A 21,474-nucleotide genomic window follows, 5' to 3' on the forward strand; every position below is an offset into this window, starting at 1 on the left:
GGCAGATATGAAGTTCTCTGAGCAGTGCAGACGGGCTGCAAGAGTAGCTCATGGTGTATTGTCAATGATATATAGGAATTTTTCTAGCAGGGATAAGGAGGTGATTATTCCCTTGTATAAGGTAATGGTCAGGCCACACCTAGAGTACTGTATACAGGCCTGGAGGCCTCATTTCAAGAAGGATGTAGAGCTGCTGGAACGAGTACAGAGAAGGGCAACTAGATTGGTGAATGGGACAAAGGGGTGCTCTTACGAAGAAAGGCTTAAGTTTTGCGAATTACAGTGTCTGGAAACTAGGCACCAGCGAGGTGATCTGATAGAGGTGTACAAAGCCTTGAATGGTTTGAGCATGCTCAATGCTGATGGGATTCTTCCTCTTGCTCAGAATAATCACCTGAGAGGGCATAAATTCAAATTGAGGAAAGACAGATGTAGGATAGATGTGCGGAAATTTGCCTTTAGCCAGCGGGTGGTTGGTAGGTGGAACAGACTTCCATCCCTTGTCGTGGAAGTTGATAGCCTAAATAAGTTTAAGGCTCAGCTGGACAGGTATTTCGAACGAACAGAGGGGTGAAGTGGAAGTGGTTATTTTTATTTATTTATGTTACTTTTTTTTTTTTTTTTTGGCTGATGCTGCATAAGCTTGCTTTCTTGCATCAAATGCCTCTACTAATGCTAATGCTACTTGCTAAGTAAATCATCAGATCTTTTACACTTAATGTCATTAGTGCCAATGTGTACAACAATATCACCTTTTGTGCCCTTAAATGAGATATGTGCTATAACGTCATTAACTTTTGCCCTTGGCAGAAATACACTGGTCTTATTCTACCTATCCTTTTTTCACAATATATTCCATGATTCCCTGACAATTGCATCACCGACAGTAACTAGCTCCTGTGGGACCAGCGCATTCTGCCCTGAAGATTGTCCCTGTGTTGCCTAGTGCACAAGAGTGAGCTCTGGCATTGAGATGGGAGGTGAGAGCTTGTTTGTCCCCCCATTTTAATTCCTTTGAGGGCACCCGACTCTTCATGCTCTCATAAACGCCCATCAGAAAACTGAATTGGTGCCTAATTTCTTTACATTCTCTGTGCCTACACACACACACACAAAAACATTCTCCATGGCTAGATCATCCATGGCGAGAGAAATCTGCAAACAAGTTACATTTTGCACATTTTTTAGACTGTGATGCGTTAGAGAATCACCTCCTTCGGTTCTCCCCCCCCCCCCCCCAAACCACAGCACTTTCGCTACTTTGCGGGCATCTCCGTAGCCAGGTGGGCAGGAGCAGCAGTGCATAGCACACGCTTCTTGATTAGACCGGGGTTCGAGCCCATGACCACCAAATACAGAGGATGCGAAAAGGTCAGGGAATGATCACCGTATATATCCCTGGAGCAATATGGCCTTAGTTTCTAATGCTCCTAAAAACCAAATAACAAACAAACAACAAACAAGCTACTTTGCGCATGTTGTTTTGCTGCTCTAGTCTGCGGCATGATTTCCCTTCAAATACAATTTAATTAACAATAAAAATTAAAAGGATTTATAAATGTAATTGATTAATTGCCAATACTATACTAAGCTAACAGATTCCTGCTGCAGTGCTATGTATTACGCTATTTAGTTTTACGTTATATCTTTCGCTATCAAGTTCAAGATATATATATATTACGCTATTCCGTATCGATACTACACAGTGTCAGCAAGTAGCAAACGGTACAAGTTTTACCGATACTAAGTAATAAAATCTCTATCTAAGTTCAAAATAAATTAAGTATCGTAACTAGGAATATAAAGCTACTTCTAGAAAATAAATTATTATGCCAATAAAATGGTTAAAATTTAAGAAAAACTTCTCTATTGGCTTGAGCCGTAAAAACTTGGCCTTCAACAACTTCACCGAGGGAGTTGCCAAAAATGTCTTCACCAAGACAAGACCACCAGGTGATCATTAGCTGCAATAAGTTATGGGAGCCCCCCGACCCACCAGAGTCCCATTGGTAACACCATGACATAGGAGTCTACACCTCAGCTGGGCAAAAGAACATGGATAGTGGACCTTGAATAATTGGAGACAGGTTTCTTGGTCCGATGAGTCCTGTTTCCAGTTATTTTGAGAGGACGGAAGGGTGCTTATCTGGCGGGAGCCACACGAAGCAATGCACCTGTCATATCAATAAGGAACTGTTCAGGCAGCTTGGACATTCAGTAATGTCTTTGGCGCATTCAACTGACACATATTGGGACCTCTGGTATGTCTATTCACATCTCTGAGCGGTCCAGGTTACGTGGCCATCCTTGCAGACTATCTGCATCTCTTTATGGTCATCATGCACCCATAGGGCAACGGAGTCTTCCAGCAGGACAGTGCGCCTCCCCACACAGCCATGGTGACTAGGACATGCTTCAAAGAGCAGTCCGCTCTTTGAAGCATGTCCTAGTCCCAGAGAGGCCATTGCCACCATGGAATGGCCTCTCTTTTTACCAGACATGAACCCTGTGGAGCATCTTTGGTATGCTATGTAAAGGTCCATTCTAGTTTTGGGCCAACAGAATTATGGACAGCGATGCAGCAAGAATGGATGGAAATATCTGTGGAACACTTTCATGAACTAGTGGACTCAATGCCTTGCCATGTGGCTGCGTTTATCCGGGCGAAAGGTTAGCCTACCTGTTACTAGGTAGGTATCCCATGATTTCTGTCCACTCGGTGTATATTCTATATGTTGCTAAACATATTATGGTTTAGAAGTTTCATAATTCAAAATGCTTTGCAACAACACATTTAGTGTGCGATTTGCTGTTAAAGGCCCAGAAATGTGACGCATACTATACATGCTTACTGAATTAATAAAAGATAAATATTTTTTACAGACATTGAGCTACTGAACTTTAAAAAGATCTGATTTAAGATTCCACCACATTTCCGTTAACGACTCTGAACAGGGAGACTCTCTAAAGATCAGTTTTTGGTTTAGAATTATTCCTATATATTTTACATGTCCAATCTGCCTATTACTTTAATATTGGGCATACCCGGTGAAAGAGACAAAATAAACTTATATTGACATAATTGCTTTTTTCGTGATTAATAATTAAATAAATTTTTAATAAATTTTCAGTTACTTCACATGTTTATTTATTGATTTCTACTGTGTAAGATATAGAGTGAAAATACCATTGTTAACCTTGAGCATTCAGACCATCATCATCAGCCATTTTCAATCCACTGCAGAATGAAGGCCTCTCCAGCAACTTTCCAGTTCCTTCTGTTTTGTGCAATGGCCATCCATTTACCACCCACAAACTCATGAATTTCATCTGTCCATCTCCGTCGTTGTCTTCCAGGTTTTCTTCTAGCTCCTCTTGGGAACCATTCTGTTATTTTCTTAGTCCATCTGTCATCATGTCTCCGAGCTATATGTCCTGCACAAGACCATTTTAGTTCTTTAGTTTTTATAAGAATGTCCTTTACTTGAGTTTGCTGCCTGATCCAGGGGTTTCTCTTCTTATCTAAAGGTCAGATTCCCAATATAATTCATTCGATTCTTCGCTGTGTAGTTCTCAGATTCTTTCCATTCTTTTGATGAGTGCCCAAGTTTCACTTCCATAAGTCATGGTGGAGAGTATACATTGGTACATTATTGTAAGTTTCAGACAAATTGGAATATTGCTCCTCAGTATGTGACTATATTTCCTGAATGCTATCCATCCAAAATTTATTCTTCTCTTGACTTAGAGCCATTTATCATTATTACTGCCAATGACTTGTCCCAGATAAGTATATGATTCCACCTTTTGTGGGACACACATAAATTATCAGGAGAAACAGATGCCTATGGTAGATAGGAACTTTATAGTGGCAATCAATGGACACTGCTCTTTGTAGAATAATGTTATTAGTGGAGTCCCCCATGGTTCAACGTTGGGTCCATTGTTGTTTTGTGTATTTATCAATGATATTGATGAAGGATATCAGGGTTCATTAGCATTAGTAGAGACATATGATGCAAGAAAGCAAGTTTATGCAGCATCACCCAAAAAAAAAAAAAAAAAAAACCGCTCCCATTTCACCCCTCCGTTCGTTCCAAATACCTGTCCGGCTCAGTCTTAAATTTATTTAGACTATCAAATTCCACAACAAAGGATGGAAGTATGTTCCACCAACCAACTACCTGCTGGCTAAAGGCAAATTTCCACACGTCTAACCTACATCTGTCTTTCCTCAATTTGAATTTATGCCCTCTCAGTTCATTACACTGAGCAAGAAGAAGAATCCCACCAGCATTGAGCATGCTCAACCCATTCAAGGCGTTATACAACTCAATCAGATCACCTCACAGATGCCTAATCTCCAGACACTGTAATTTGCAAAATCTAAGCCTTTCTTCGTAAGAGCATCCCTTTGTTCCATTCACTAATCTTGTTGCCCTTTTCAGTACCCGTTCCAACAGCTTTACATATTTCTAAAATGAGGTCTCCAGACCTGCATACAGTACTCAAGGTGTGGCCCAACCATTGCCTTGAACAAGGGGATAATCACCTCCTTATCCCTGCTAGAAAAATTCCTGTATATCATTCACAAGACACCATGAGCTAAGACCGTCTGCACTTCTAAGAAAACTTCATATCTGCCTGCACAATTACCCCCAGGTCCTTTTCATTCTCTACAACTGTCAGTAGTACCACAGAGTTGATATGTTACTCTGGGATTACTGCTTCCAATATGTAGTACTTTACATTTCTCAATGTTAAACTTCATTTGCCACCTCTCAGCCCATCTGCTGAACTTTTCTAGATCCTGTTGCAGCAGCATACTGTTATTAGTGTCCTTAACAACCCTGCCAATCTTCGTATCATCTGCAAACTTGGACATTAAGATTGATATACCATCATCAATATCATTTATAAATACAGAAAAAAACAATGGACCCAACACTGAACCCTGAGGTACTCCACTAATAACATTAGTCCATGATGAGCAGTGTTCATTGATTACCACTCTCTGTCTTCTCCCACTCAACCATCCCTTTATCCATAGCAGCAATTTTCTCTAATGCCACACACTGCTCATATTTGTTCAGCAGTCTTCCATGTGCAACAGTATCAAAAGCCTTTCTAAGATCCAAATATATTATATCAAAATTATTCTTTGCATCCAGTTCCTTTCGGACCACATCATAGTATCCAATCAAATTGGTCAGCATTAGCATTAGTAGAGGCATATTATGCAAGAAAGCAAGCTTGTGCAGCATCAGCCAGAAAAAAAAAAAAAAAAAAACTTTCACTTCACCCCTCTGTTCGTTTGAAATGCCTGTCCAGCTGAGCCTTAAATTTATTTAGGCTATCAACGTCAACAAGGGATGGAAGTCTGTTCCACCAACCAACTACCTGCTGGCTAAAGGCAAATTTTCGCACATCCATCCTACATCCGTCTTTCCTCAATTTAAATTTATGCCATCTCAGGTGATTATTTCTGAGCAAGAGGCAGAATCCCATCAGCATTGAACATGTTCAAACCATTCAAGGCTTTATACACTTCTATCAGATCACCTCGCCGGTGCCTTGTCTCCAGACACTGTAATTTGCAAAACTTAAGCCTTTCTTTGTAAGAGCAACCCTTTGTTTCATTGTTGCCCTTCTCTGTACTCGTTCCAGCAGCTCTACATCCTTCTTGAAATGAGGCCGCCAGACCTATATACAGTACTCAAGGTGTGGCCTGGCCATTGCCTTATACAAGGGAATAATCACCTCCATATCCCTGCTAGAAAAATTCCTGTATATCATTGAAAAGACACCATGAGCTACTCTTGCAGCCCGTCTGCACTGCTCAGAGAACTTCATATCTGCCTGCACAATTACCCCCAGGTCCTTTCCATTCTCTACCACTGTCAGTATAGTACAACAGGGTTGATACATTGCTCTGGGGTTGCTGTTTCTCATACTTTACATTTGTCAGTACTTTACATTTGTCAGTGTTAAACTTCATTTGTCACCTCTCGGCCCATCTGCTCAACCTTTCCAGATCCTGTTGAAGCAGCATAGTGTCAGTAGTGTCCTTAACAACCCTGCCAACTTTGCATCGTCTGCAAACTTGGACATTAAGGTTGATATACCATCATCAATATTATTTATAACTACAGAAAACAGTAATGGAGCCAACGCTGAACCCTGAGGGACTCCACTAATAACATTAGTCCACGATGAGAAGTGTCCATTGATTACCACCCTCTGTCTTCTCCCCCTGAACCACCCCTTTATCCATAGCAGCAATTTGCCTCCAACAGTCTTCCATGTGCAACAGTATCAGAAGCCTATCTAAGATCCAAGTATATAATACCAAAGTTATTCCCTGCATCCAGTTCTTTTGTGACTGCATCATAGTATCCAATCAAATTTGTCAGGCAAGACTTCCCCTTAACAAAACCATGCTGTGTCTGAGCTATAACTGAAGTCTTGTCTAGATGATCCTGTAGTGCTTCTTTAACCAGTTCCTCCATTAATTTTCCTGGAACAGAAGTTAAACTCACAGGTCTATAATTACTTGTGTCAGCTTTTGATCCTCTTTGTGAATTGGGGTCACATTTGCACATCTCCTGTCGATGGGTACCTCGCCTGAGTCCAAGGAAGCTCTCATAATTATGGCTAAGGGTTTGCTTACTTCCTTTGCTGCCTCCTAGATTCTTAATGCATGAAGACTCACTACTGATAATCAGATAAAGAGTATTAACTCCCTCTAGTTGCCTCCCCAACATGCTGATGTAGAAAAATATTAATCCAATAAATTCACAAAAGCCTTGCTAGCATGTGAGTGACCAACCCACAAATTCCAGTCCTTCTCTGGACAATTTAAATCCCCCAATTATAAGACACTCTAATTTACTGCCCCACTCTGTTTCTCTGTCCAATGGCTCATTATACTCATCAGATTCATTAGGCCTATAACACACCTTTTTTGCTTAAAATGACCTGTCCTTTCACCTCCTGGAGTGTTGACCTTTCTTCCTGGGACATCCTGTATATATAAAGAAGTATTCCTTACAAGTTATTTTCTTCAAAATAATTTCCTTTGGCTTGTACATGCTGATCCATATATTTCTTCTAAGTACAGAAGCATTTCTGGAAGTCATCTTTTATAAGCTCTTTTAACAGGGGCTCACATTTGGTTAGTATGGGCTTATAGCTGGATATCATCATTCATCTCTTTCTTGGTGATTCCCTTCCACACTCTCTCTCTTGGTGATTCCCTTCCACACTCTCTCTCTCTCTCTCTTTGGGTAATTTTCAGAAATTTTTTTTTTTTGCATGGTGCAGCATAAGCCTCAAGTTTCGTTGCACCATATGGCTAATAATAATAAAAATAATAATAACACACCTACTCTCATTTGTCCTTTCTCAGTGTTTATGTCACCACCAAACAGACTCAACATTGCATTCTCCACCGACATTAGTTGGATGCACTTCCTTAGATTTTGTTTCTTAACTAATAGCATAACCCATCATTCTGTCCTTTCTGTACTCATTGTACTCCCCAAATTCCAATTCTGCACTGCTTATATCTTTGTGACAATATGTCTCTGATATCCCAACAGTATCTGCCTTTGATGTCTTGACTAGCACTTCAAGCTCATCAAATTTATTAATTTTACTCCTAGCATTGGTGTGCATGCACCTGTTTCTACTCTTAGTTACCCTAACACAGCAAATGTATGTACTTGTTCCACTGTGACTCCCAACAGTCGTGGAAATCTCCATTGCTTTGTTTTCCATACTGCTTCTCATTCTAATAGAAGCAGCGCAAGAATCACTTTTGCTTCTGACTGCAGCCACTGTTAACCTTTTAGTCTGTGATTAGTACCAACATGTACAACAATATTACCTTTTGTGCTCTTAACAGATATCTGCTTAATGGCATCTTCAACATTTTTCCCCTAGCTGACATACCCTGGTCCTATTCCACCTATTCTCTTTGCACAAAAAAATTTCCTGTTTCCCTGACAATAGTTACCAGCGATAGCTACCTCCCGTGGGACCCTGTGTTCTGCTTGCGGCTTGCCATTGTGCACTGAGCACACACAAAGTCATACCCCTTGGCTATATCAAGGCCTGTTCCAGAAAGGTAGTAATAGTAGTATTGGCATGTGATGCAAGAAAGCAAGTGTATCAGCTTATGCAGCATCAGCCAAAAAAAAAATCACACCATTACCTCCAAATGCCTGTCCAGTTCCTCCTTAAATTTATTCAACCTATCAACTTACACAATGACAGATGGAAGTTTGTTCCAGCAATTATTAATAAATTCTTAATTTGAATTTATGCCCACTTAGGTTCGTAATCTGAACAAGTGGAAGGATCCCATTAGAATTCAGCGTGCTCAACCCATTCAAGGCCTTATACACCTCAATAAGATCACCGCACAGGTGCCTAATCTCCAGCCACTGCAATTTGCAGAACTTAAGCCTCTCTTGGTAAGAGGATCCCTTCATTCCCCTCACCAATCTTGCCCTTCTCCGTACAAGCTCAAGCAAATCGACATCCTTCCTAAAATGAGGACTCCAGACCTGTATGCAGTACTCAAGGCGTGGCCTTACCATTGCCTTATACAGAGGGACAATCACCTCCTTTTCCCTGCTAGCAAAATTCCTGTATATCATTGACAAAACCCCATGACCTGCCCTGGCAGCCTGTCTGTATTGCTCAGAAAACTTCATATCTGACTGCACAATTACTCTCAGGTCTTTTTCGAGCCGACCGGGCTAGCCGAGTGGGTAAAGTACCTGCCTGGCAACCCAAAGGTCGCGGGTTCGATTCCCGCCTCGGGCTTGGATCAAAGTACTGCAAAAACCTTGGGAGGTGCAATATGGCCACAGAAGCCGATGCGCCAACAACTACCAAATCAATCAAATCAAAATCAGTCTTTTTCGTTTTCTACCACCTTAAGTGTAGTATCACACAGTTTGTACTTTTCTCTCAGGTTACTTCTACCCATTTCGAGCCCGTCGCCACCAAATACGGAGGATGCGGAAAGGTCAGGGAATGACCACCGCATATCCCGGAGCAATATGGCCTTGGTTGCTAATGCTCCTAAAATCCAAATAACAAACAAACAAACTTCTACCCATATGCAGTACTTTGCATTTGTCAAGGTTAAACTTCAGTTGCCACTTCTTAGCCCATCTGCCCTAATTATCTAGATCCTGTTGCAGTAGTCCACAAACAGCATATTTCTTCAGGCCATAGTTCATAGGAGAGTCGACTCCATCAGTTTTCTCCCTAGCCACAGCACTCCTGTTGCTTTGAGCTCATTGCTTTTCTGCTGTAGTCTGGTATGTGATTTTCATTTTAATTCTGTATAATTGAGAATGCTTCACTGAACTAATATACTTAAATGCAATAATAACACTACTCTAATTCACCAGTTATGCAATAATAATATGTACTACCTTATGAAGTTTTCATTTTATGTATTACACTATGAAGTTTACATTATATGTATTACACTGTAAAGTTTATATTATACATACACTGTACTTATGCCATAATGTTAGAGTAGTAAAGTTTTAATTTTATTATAATAAATAATAAAATTATCTAACTAATGCCAACCTGTGTGATATGAACTATCAAGATTCTTATTTACCTCATTTAAAACACTAGAATTCACCTACCACTCACTACAATATAAGTTATGAAATACCCGTAGAACCAAATTTTCATCAAAATCTGACGGGATGGTAAATGATCTTGTGATGCCTTCGAGGAAAGTGGAAGAATAATTGTTGAATCTTAACACGAAAAATGCCTAGCATATTGACACTCATAAATGTAGCTTTTCCATTTGAATAGTTTTACTCAGTTGTTATTGATATATGAAGCAGCTTAGTTGATATATTTAAACATAACTGTAAACATCTTTAATTCTTTTTCTTAAATTTTATATACCAAATATTTGTACTTATAGGTAAAAGGAATGAATGGATTGTTTAATCTTAAAGTTCAAGTATCAGTTGGAGAAAAGATGCTAATAGCTGTGGCAGTAAGTATTTTTACTTTTAGCATTTGACTGCAGCTTTACTTTTGTATATTGTATATGTCTGATTACATTTCATATAATTATAATTATTCTTCAGAATTCCCTTTTTGTAAAAGTAAATTTATCCAATTGAGCTTCCTTGTCAGTAAGCAGTAACAGTTCCATATCATAAATGTACATAATATATAAAATGGGAAAAGGCCTGAAAAAACTTGTTTGAAACCTTTATAAATAATCTTTCTTTCTGTTCACAAGCAGGTGAATAGTATGGAAATTATTTAGGTAATATTGATTAATAATGCTTAAAAGATTATGTAGTAATTCTTGCCACAATTTCTCAGTTTTAAAATTAAAGAAATTTCTGTTCAGATAAGGATATTATCTTAAAAGATAATATCTTTTCTATAATTTCAGATGACTTTCATTGCTGCATTTTAGTATTAGCATTAGCATTAGTAGAGGCATTTGATGCAAGAAAGCAAGCTTATGCAGCATCAGCCGAAAAAAAAAAAAAAAAAAGAAAACCCACTTCCACTTCACCCCTCTGTTCGTTCAAAATACCTGTTCAGCTGAGCCTTAAACTTATTTAGGCTATCAACCTCCACTACAAGGGATGGAAGTCTGTTCCACCAACCAACCACCCGCTGGCTAAAGGCAAATTTCCGCACGTCTATCCTACATCTGTCTTTTCTCAATTTGAATTTATGCCCTCTCAGGTGATTTTTCTCAGCTAGAGGAAGAATCCCATCAGCATTGAGCATGCTCAAACCATTCAAGGCTTTATACACCTCTATCAGATCACCTCGCTGGTGCCTAGTCTCCAGACACTGTAATTTGCAAAACTTAAGCCTTTCTTCGTAAGAGCACCCCTTTGTTCCATTCACTAATCTTGTTGCCCTTCTCTGTACTCGTTCCAGCAGCTCTACATCCTTCTTGAAATGAGGCCTCCGGACCTGTATACAGTACTCTAGGTGTGGCCTGACCATTGCCTTATACAAGGGAATAATCACTTCCTTATCCCTGCTGGAAAAATTCCTGTATATCATTGACAATACTCCATGAGCTACTCTTGCAGCCCGTCTGCACTGCTCAGAGAACTTCATATCTGCCTGCACAACCACCCCCAAGTCCCTTTCATTCTCTACCACTGTCAGTGTAGTACCACAGAGTTGATACATTGCTCTGGGGTTGCTGTTTCCCATGTGTAGTACTTTACATTTGTCAATGTTAAACTTGATTTGCCACCTCTCAGCCCATCTGCTCAACCTTTCCAGATCCTGTTGCAGTAGCATAGTGTCAGTAGTGTCCTCGACAACCCTGCCAACCTTTGTATCGTCTGCAAACTTGGACATTAAGCTTGATATACCATCATCAATATCATTTATAAATACAGAAAACAATAATGGACCCAACACTGAGCCCTGAGGGACTCCACTAATAACATTAGTCCACGATGAGCAGTGTCCATTGATTACCACTCTCTGTCTTCTCCCCCTCAACCACCCCTTTATCCATAGCAGCAATTTGCCTCCAATGTCACACTGCTCCAATTTGTGTAGCAGTCTTCCATGAGCAACAGTATCAAAAGCCTTTCTAAGATCCAAGTATATAATATAAAAGCTATTCCCTGCATCCAGTTCTTTTGTGACTGCATCATAGTATCCAATCAGATTGGTCAGGCAAGACTTCCCCTTAACAAAACCATGCTGTGTCCGAGCTATAACTGAAGTCTTGTCTAATTGATCGTGCAGTGCTTCTTTAACCAGTGCCTCCATTAATTTTCCTGGAATAGAAGTTAAGCTCACAGGTCTATAATTACTTGTGTCAGCCTTTGATCCTCCTTTGTGAATTGGGGTCACATTTGCACATTTCCAGTCTATGGGTACCTCCCCTGAGTCCAAGGAAGCTCTCATAATTATGGCTAAGGGTTACTTACTTCCTTTGCTGCCTCCTTTAATATAACTGGATAGACCCCATCCACCCCAGTTGCCTTTCTTGTGTTTATCTTCAACAATTTCTCCTCCACTTTACTCTCAGTTATTACAAGATTCTGTAGCTTACTGCTAGAGTTGAATACACCGCTGGCATTCCCCTCGCTGAATAACTCCTCATGTGTGAAAAGTAGACAGCAGTATGCTTCATACAGAATTATGATGACTGCCTGAAATTCATTGATCATCTACTTCACATCTTCAACCAATGTAACCATCATTTATTTTATTGCCTTCTTATGAAGTCCAAAGATATGAAAGATTAGGGTTCCTATGGAGATGGAAATGTGAGAATGGGCATTGTCATGCAATAAGATAAACTGTCTGGATGACTGAACTGTTGTTGCTTGCCATAAATATGCTAGTGTGTTACAATATCTTTGACTTTTGCATTGTGTTTAAGAAGCTCAATCAACAGTGATATGTAGTGATAACAGAACCCCCATCAACATCCATGCCATGGATGCCCTCGGTGGTGGGGAGGAGGGACGTTTCCACTTTATATTCATGCACTTGATCTGGGAGCATAAAAATGGCTCATCTACACAACTTCCATTTTCGTCATGACTTATCTTCCACAAAATATGGTTAAGAAAATATTCATTGTGCTGATGGTGAGTGACATCTGACACACCATTTAACTGATCAAAAGGTATTTGGGTTCATTACATTCAAACTCTGTAGAGGTTAAAGTTTCTTTTATGGATTGCAATACTGGAGCAAAATTTTAATACCAATATTTTGGTCCAGGAATTTTAAATTCCAGAAAAGAGTATTGAGAAAAAGTTCTCATGAAAATATAATTAAAAAAATTTAATTAAAATATACATATATATGTTTTATTGTACTTTAATTCAATATTTTTGCACAATTATTTTGTTGCCACATTTCCTTTTACATAAAATGTGAATAGACTTGAACATAATAAAAATAATTCAGTTTCACACTAGAATATAACTGTTAGAATTTAAAGTTTTCTCCTTTTTCTGCATGACATGTGATCTCAAAAAGCAGAGTTTATGAAAAGATGAATCACCCAGACACGTTCAGATTTTCATGCAAATTGGCTGAAATGTAATCAGATAGTCATAAACCATTTGCAAGCAGTTACCTCAGTACCTTCCTTTTCAAAAAATATTATTTTGTTTTAGAAAATTTTTGGATGTCTATTGTATTTCAACACTGTTGTTTCTTTGCAGCGATAGTAAACTGTGTGTTGGTATTTAATTACAATTTTTCTTTCATTGTTAATGACTCATCTGCAAGAGGATCTGAAACACAACTGTTATTCCCATTTTCATCACTTGAGGTATCTATTGAAAAACTACAATTGCTGTTCAGAAAATGAGAAAAATGCTCTATTAGACCTATATGGTGCCTCCGTAGCCAGGTGGGAAGGAGGAGGAGGAGGAGGAGGAGCAGCAGTGCGTAGCTCACGCTTCTTGATTAGACCGGGGTTCGAGCCCATCACCACCAAATACAGAGGATGCAGAAAGATCAGGGAATGACCACTGCATATCCCGGAGCAATATGGCCTTAGTTGCTAATGCTCCTAAAAACCAAATAACTAACTAACTGACTATTAGACCTATAATTGTTTTGTTATAAATTCTTGGTCAGTGTTGTGAATATGCTATTATTTGAAATACTATTTTCTTCTTGTAAAACACCAAAAATCTGTCTACCTTTGTTCAATATACCTTAATACATTTTTCAATTCCACACTCATTTTTTTCCATCCAAAATTGTCCATTGTGAATGTTATTGTTTCATCTGCTGTTAATAAGTAGGTATCTCTTCTGCATAAAGCTTCGACACGTAACTTCATGGGCAAAAGAATAGATATTATTTGTGAAATTGTTTGAAATTCTTCTTTGCTAAGATGTGTCTGAATTCAAATGAATGTTTTTTTTTTCCTTTTTTTTTAATACAATGATTAATGCATTCAAGCATAACTAACAAACTATTCCCAAGTCTTTGAGTCGAAAGTTAATGAAAGTTCTTGATGTTCTCCGATTTTTTGTCACTGAGTAATGGAAGCAATTCATATTGATGTGCAAGTTCATAGTCATACAGGATGCTGTACTCTATATTTAATATAATATCCTCAACTGGAAATAAGTTGCATATCTCCAGTGGTGCCTCCGTAGCCAGGTGGGAAGGAGCAGCAGTGCATAGCACACGCTTCTTGATTAGACCGGGGTTCGAGCCCGTCATCACCAAATACGGAGAATGCGGAAAGGTCAGGGAATGACCACCGCATATCCCGGAGCAATATGGCCTTAGTTGCTAATGCTCCTAAAAACCAAATAACAAACAACAACAATAACAGCATATCTCCTTTGTCACTTTCTGTTTCAGATGGATTCTCATCAGTTGATAAAGTTACATTTATTTATTTTAGTTTATAGAGTTTTATTTTAGTTTATTATCAGTGGATCAGTAGTCTTCCAACTTCCTTCATCATCCGTACATCATGGATGGTTACACAAACACTATGTTTAGGTTATGATCTTTGAGCTTATATTTTTGATAAGTTTGGTACATTGTTTTTTCTTGGCAGAGTTCCATATATAAAGTTAATCCTAGATTCTGAAACTTCAGATTTGAATAAACATTAATACTCGGATTTCTCCTATTTCTTGCCAAAGTCTACTCATCAAAGCAAAGCTTAAACTAAATTTTTTACCATCCTTTTTGAACATTAGTAATTCCTTTAGAATTACACCACAAATTTTTTTGCAGTATTCCAGAATGAATTTTTTGAATCATACATGCCTTAAGAATTTCTCAAAACCTATTTTTAAATCTAAATTCAGCTGAAGTGCAAAAAACATTGAATGCTAAATCCACCTTTTGCAGGCATTTGGGCTAACTCATTGGTGTCAGTGTCACTAGCTAAAGCATTTTTAACTGTGTTATATCTTTTGGGTGTTATGCTGTAAAAATAGTTATTGCTGTATTCAGCATGAGTGGAGTCAGTGATATAAAAACCACTGACTCCACTCATGCTGAAAACCATAAAAAATAATGTAAACTGGCTGTTTACATTATTCTTTAAATTGACATTGCATACTTACCTGATGTGTGAAGTCTACTTGTGGATTCTCCCTTGATTTTAATTTGTTTAGAACACTTGCATTTAGCTAAATTTCCACCTTTTTTCCCGCAAGAAATAGAATCACACTGAGTTTTTTTGCCTAAACTTCTTATCTTGAACTCTTAAGCAATTAGTAACAGTAAAACCTCTAAAAATTATTTAAACTATTTTTAAAACCAACCCTGATTATAAATTTTATAATAAAATCAGTTCAGGACTGGACTGATCTTATTCCTACCTTCTTGCACCATTTGTGCATTGCTGTTCCCACAAGACAGTGCTCCCCATAAACCTGCTTCATGTTATGATAGATATATTTCTGCTAGTATTGCTGCAGTGGAGAGAAATTTTATAGGCAGTTGAAGGTCATTCATTAGTTTCCCTCCTCTCTAATAGAGAGGAGGGAAATAATTCATTATGGTACTGTAGGTCTGAGAAATGCAAACAGTACGTTTCTAAGACCTACAGTTTGTTGTTGATGAGGAGGAGGCTGAATTGTAACCTAGTAACATAAATGTCATAGTATAACTAGTGAATAACCTCGACCCACTATAGAAATTCTCTTGACTATAGTTTCTGCTGTTGTTTCTTAATTTTATTAAAAATTATCAGGCAAGTTATGTAATATTACTGATTCTACTGGAAACTCCCAAAAGTTCAAAACAGTACTAAAATGCTGTATTTTGCACTACATCTCTTTTACTGGTGGTTTTTATTAGCTAATGAGTATGATTTAGCTGAATGGTTAGCATAGGAGTGCAGTGGCACACGCATTCGAATTGACTGGTTAAATCTGATGTGACTGCTGATGTCCTTGCAAAGTGATTAGTTGTAATCTCCTCTGACTTGTGGTTTGTGCTATTTTTTATTCTATTTGAGGACTAGAGTTGTTTGACTTCAAAGAGTATGCATTTGTTTACTTGTTGCCATAATGTTTATGGCAACGAGTAAACAAGTAAGTTTGTTTATGGCAACCAGTAAACAAACTTTATGATAGATATATTTGTTCAGTTTCGGTTTTCTTGGTGTGCTTGTTCAGTTTGAGAGATTTTCAAAGCTGCATTCTTCTTTTATTTACTCTTGCTTTTTAGCTGTCAAATCCCTTTATTTATTCTTCAGTTATGTCCATTTTTCAACATAATTTATGTTCATTAAATTGATTTATGCTTTTGAAATTAGTGACCAGCACATGAGTACATGCTCTCTTCCCCCACACTCATACTCGCTCTCTCTCTTTCTCTCTCTTATGAATAATTTCTCCTTACAACTGTACTTTGCAAATATATAGAGCCTCTTTGTTAATTATTTCCATTCTTTTTGTATTATTTTTACTGAAATGCTCTTCATTGTTCTAATATATTTCATACTAACTGTTAAAAGTGCCAGCACTGACTATTCCCATCACTACCTTGCTGTTATCAATAACAACACTAATCACAACAAAGAGATGTTAAAGGAATGCTGTTTAAGACTATAGTTTGCTTCAGCAAATTTGGATTCATATAAAATTGTGTGGAAGATAGAATCTGAAGAAATGCCCTCCTCCAGATTTTCAAATTGAAACCAATGCACACATTGATATCTGAGAATAGTCAGCACAAAAAATCAACTTGGCACATAATATTTGCTTAAAACCCAATATATTTTCAAAAAAAAAAAAAAGCTACTTTAATGACTTTATTTATTCTATTAATGGAAAGAATTTTAGAAATATCACTTATTTTTATTGAATTGAAAAACAAAACTAATAGTATTAAGTTTAAATTTATTTGCTAGATTCTATTTCTGTCTAAATTCTGAAAGTCTGTTTCTGAAAATGTTTTAAAAACAATTTATCTGGTTATTAGTGTGATGAAATGTAAGTTGTTTGCATTTTATTTGGAATTTTTTTTTAATTCGAAGTATTTGTTGGCAAAAATGAAATGAATCAAAGTAATAAATGTTATTTATGATGAGGCCTGCATTACAGAAAATTAAAAATTACAAATACTAAATTATACATACTGTAAAGCAGCAAAGTACATGATACACTTACCAGAGCTGTCTTTCCACATAGCTCAACCAGAGCTGTCTTTCCACATAGCTCAACCAGAGCTGTCTTTCCACATGGCTCAACCAGAGCTATCTTTTGTTCATAGGTCCACCTATGAACAAAGCAATTGTAGCCAGGATCTGCAATTGCAAGACACCCATAAAGTGAATATAATACATTGGTGTGCAAAATTTAGGGAACAGTCAGGTTTTTACCTGTAGCTTTTCATAGGAGTTGTCTGGATATGGGAAAAGCATACCAAAGGAACCTTGTGTGGTACAGAAATTATGAAGAAAACAACACCAACACAACAACAGAAACAAAACAGTACAAAGGGGCTTTATTCAAAAATGGCAACATAGCACTGGCTGCCATGATACAGATGCATCACTTCCAAAGATGGAACAAAGGGAAGAGGTCATCCTCAGCAGGAGATATGGCCACCCCTAATGTCGATGTAGGCTTTGCATCACCACCTGTCCATACTCAGAACAATGTTGTTGATAAGTTCATGCGGTAACATTGTCCATTCCTCTGTCAGTGCAGTCTCCAGCTGGTGAACATTTTCTGGTGGTTGTCTCCCCAGAGCATCCCATATGTGTTCAGTGGGATTTAGTTTGGGGGGGAAGGGGCAGGCCAATCCATGCAAACAATCCTCACTTTCCAAAAGCATATCAACAGTTGCAGTATGATGGGGGTGTGGTGTTATCATCCATAAACACGAACTCGGGGCCAATAGCACCTCAGAACAGACGCACATGGGGAAGGATTACCTCAGTACAGTAGCGTACACTGGTTACAGTACCACCTTCCAGTATCTGGAGTTGTGTACATCCATCCGAGATAATGCCTCCCCAGATGAGAACACCTCAACTGCCATATCAATCCCTTTCAGTGATGTTTGTGCCAACATCACTGAAAGGGATTGGGGATTTCAGGGTGATATCGTGTGCCAACATCACTGAAAGGGATTGGGGATTTCAGGGTGATATCGTGTGCCAACCTCTCACCAGATTAGCTGACATCCAGAATCGCTGCTGAGACTGAATCTACTCTCATCAGTAAATATTACCTTAAGTAAAGATTTTGTGGTTGTAACCTTTAGAAATAGTGTTGACCCTTAAATTTTGGCACACCAGTGTAGGTGACACCAAGTGAGTTAGCTAGCCTAATAACCATCTGAAGGGTAGTGTTTCCAGAGGGCCACTTGGTCAAAAAAAAAAAAATATGTATTTCATTTTAATGATTTCAAAGATCATAATAAGAAATTGTTTATGAAACATTACACCTATTCACAACCCTTGGTCTTCCCCCTGTCTGTTCCCCTCTCCCCAAGTTATTTATTGTTATTTGGTTTTTTTTTTAGGAGCATTAGCAACTAAGGCCATATTGCTCCGGGATATGTGGTCATTCCCCAACCTTTCCTCATCCTCTGTATTTGGTGGTGATGTGCTCGAACCCCGGTCTAATCAAGAAGCGTGTGCTACGCACTGCTCCTCCTTCCCACCTGGCTATGGAGGCGCCTCCTCCCCAAGTGCATCCATGCTATTGTTGTTATTTGTTGTTGTTGTTATTTGGTTTTTAGGAGCATTAGCAACTAAGGCCATATTGCTCCGGGATATGCGGTGGTCATTCTCTGACCTTTCCATATCCTCTGTATTTGGTGGTGACGGGCTCAAACCCCGGTCTAATCAAGAAGCATGTGCTACGCACTGCTGCTTCTTCCCACCTGGTTACGGAGGCGCCTATGAATCCATACCAATTCTCCAGATTTACAACAGAAATTCTGTCATTTTGAGTCCAAGTGCCAAATATTCTAGTGACTGAGTGATTTTCAGCTGCAGTATATAGCGACCTTCCTCTATAGAATATAATAGCTTTCATCTGAACAAATAGACTTTAAGAAACAAATCCTCTATACATATATACAGTAGTCTAATGGAAAGATCACTAAAGGATTGGAAGGAAACCTAATGCCTTTTTGTTTTTTCATTAACAAAAACTAATATACTTATATTAGTATACACTAATATACTAACTCTTAGCCAGTCACTAGGTGGCACTGCTCCTTCCTCCTCATGTTGAGAGAGCTTTTCCTCCTGGTAACCCAGGAAGGAAAGCTCTCACTCTTGATGCTGAAGGGAGCTACCATGAACTTTACAGACTCATTGTGTGGATCCTTGAATCCAGCTGCCTGAGAGCAAATTAAACTGAATTCAGCCAAAAGACAGAAGAAAAAAGATGCTTCTCAGTCAACTTTCCCAACATTTCTTATCATACATTTTTTGACAGAGCAGCCACTTAGTAAGCTCTTGCCATTTGTTATTCAGAAGTGCCTAGAGAATGAACTTGAATGCTGCTTGAACTGTTCTTGAAAATGACAACCTCTGGAGGTGTGTTATGTAAAAGTCTCTCATATTACCTTGCTAAACATTTCAAAGATATCATAGCAGAGTGGCATTTAATGCATGGCACAGATAATGAAATTGCCCAAGATCAGAATGTCATAGAAGCCAAGGGTGGAAGGGAAGGTACTTGTACCAACTTGAAATATCATGCTCACCTTAAGTTCACCAAAATCCTCCAGCCACTGTAAAGGCAGGCTACCTGAATTGTCAAGTTCATCCATATATCCAAAACCCAGTGAGATGTTTTAAATGCCAAAAGTTTTGGCATTTGCAGTCATTATGTAGGGAGTTGACAGTATATGCCAATGGTGAATTGGAAGAATATATCCATACTGCTTGCAAACTCAATAGTGTCGAAATTGTGAAGGTAATCGCATGGCTTACTCAAAAGACAGTGAGACGGGAGAAAAAATTCAGAAATATAAAACTGAACATAAAGTCACATATCTGGAAGCAAGAAAATAGTTCTCATTGAATACTATCATATGTTCATATGCAACAGCCAAAACAAAAAACAGTCTCAGTTCACACTGAAGTGGCGCCTCCGTGGGAAGGAGCAGCAGGGCGTAGCACACTGGTCTAATCAAGAAGCACGTAGTGCTTCTTGATTAGACTGGGGTTCGAGCCCATCACCACCAAATACGGAAAGGTCAGAGAATGACCACCGCATATCCCGGAGCAATATGGCCTTAGTTGCTAATGCTCCTAAAAACCAAATAACAAACAATCACACGAAGTAATTTCAGTTCTCATTGACACCTCAAAGGCTGACTGGGCTCATTCAGTCTTATCTTCATCATATACTCCTGTGTTGCCAATAATACTTTAATCACTGTCCCACCAAATACAGTCCCAATATAGCCTGTGAGTGCAAAATACAAGTACTCTGGAACAAATTGTAAAGAGCAGTCTCACCACAAACATTTAGATGTTGATGATAATGTTGTAAATCAGGATGATTCAGTCCAGGAATCACATGCTGAAGATGATACAGAGTTGGGTGTGATGCTGTATTTCTCAAAAAAGAGAAGGCAAAGATTGATAAATAGAAACAGACCACTTCTCATAAGGAAAAAGAAACACATTCTAAACCAAAGTACATGTACACTAATTCAATGGAATTGCAGAGGTTTTTTTCCCCAAGTAATATAGCTGATATCTGCAATCTTATTGTCCATTATAATCCTGCTGCTATCTATCTTATTTAGAAATGAATTTAACTTCAAAGTAAATGATACGATGAAAGGCTGCAATATACATAGGCAAGATCAAATCACTTGTAATGGAACTCATGGAGGAGCAGCTATTTTTGTTGATTCTAGGCTTTGAAACATGATCCTCTGCAGACATATATGGAAGAAGTTGCAGTTTTCATTGTGATTCACCTCAGTCTTCAAGATCCTCATATGCATATGAGGATATTGAATATTTAGTGCTACAACTACCATTTCCTCTCTGCATTTTTGGGGACATAGATGCCCATATTCCATGTGGGGATACAATTATACAGAGGTAAAAGTTGTCATAATAGAAAACTGCTAAATAGACAAAATCTTTCACTTACATTTTCCCACTGGCATAAACTCAGCCATCAACATATCCTCCTGTTCCCCAATCCTGCATATACTTTTTAAATGGGCAATTTCTGAAGACCTGCTGAACAGTGATAATTTTCCTGTGATATGCAGTATAATAACAAATGATTTTCCACAGCACAATACAAGAACAAAATGGAAATTCCAAAATGCTAACTGGCAAAATATGCATCTCTGGCTGCATTAGATGAACAAGTTGTCATTTCTTTTCTCAATCCATAGACAATACTGTAGCATGTATAACAAGTCAGATACTAATGGCAACAGTAGCTGCAATCTGACAAACATCATGAGACAGCGCAGACA

General features: G+C 38.4%; 1 protein-coding gene across 5 annotated transcripts in view; it reads left to right on the forward strand.

Annotated features, from left to right (window-relative positions):
* LOC150077345 (C2 domain-containing protein 5) overlaps positions 1-21,474 on the forward strand; it is a 992,151-nt gene that overhangs the window by 618,147 nt on the left and 352,530 nt on the right. For all 5 annotated transcript variants that reach the window (XM_090386765.1, XM_090386767.1, XM_090386764.1 and 2 more), the window contains exon 19: positions 9,971-10,045. In XM_090386765.1, the coding sequence (XP_090242891.1) occupies positions 9,971-10,045 (75 nt within the window). The remainder of the gene's footprint in view (positions 1-9,970; positions 10,046-21,474) is intronic.

The sequence above is a fragment of the Mastigoproctus giganteus genome, chromosome 12 (genome assembly GCF_048544385.1).
Source record: "Mastigoproctus giganteus isolate SK-2022 chromosome 12, ASM4854438v1, whole genome shotgun sequence".
Taxonomy (NCBI): domain Eukaryota; kingdom Metazoa; phylum Arthropoda; class Arachnida; order Uropygi; family Thelyphonidae; genus Mastigoproctus; species Mastigoproctus giganteus.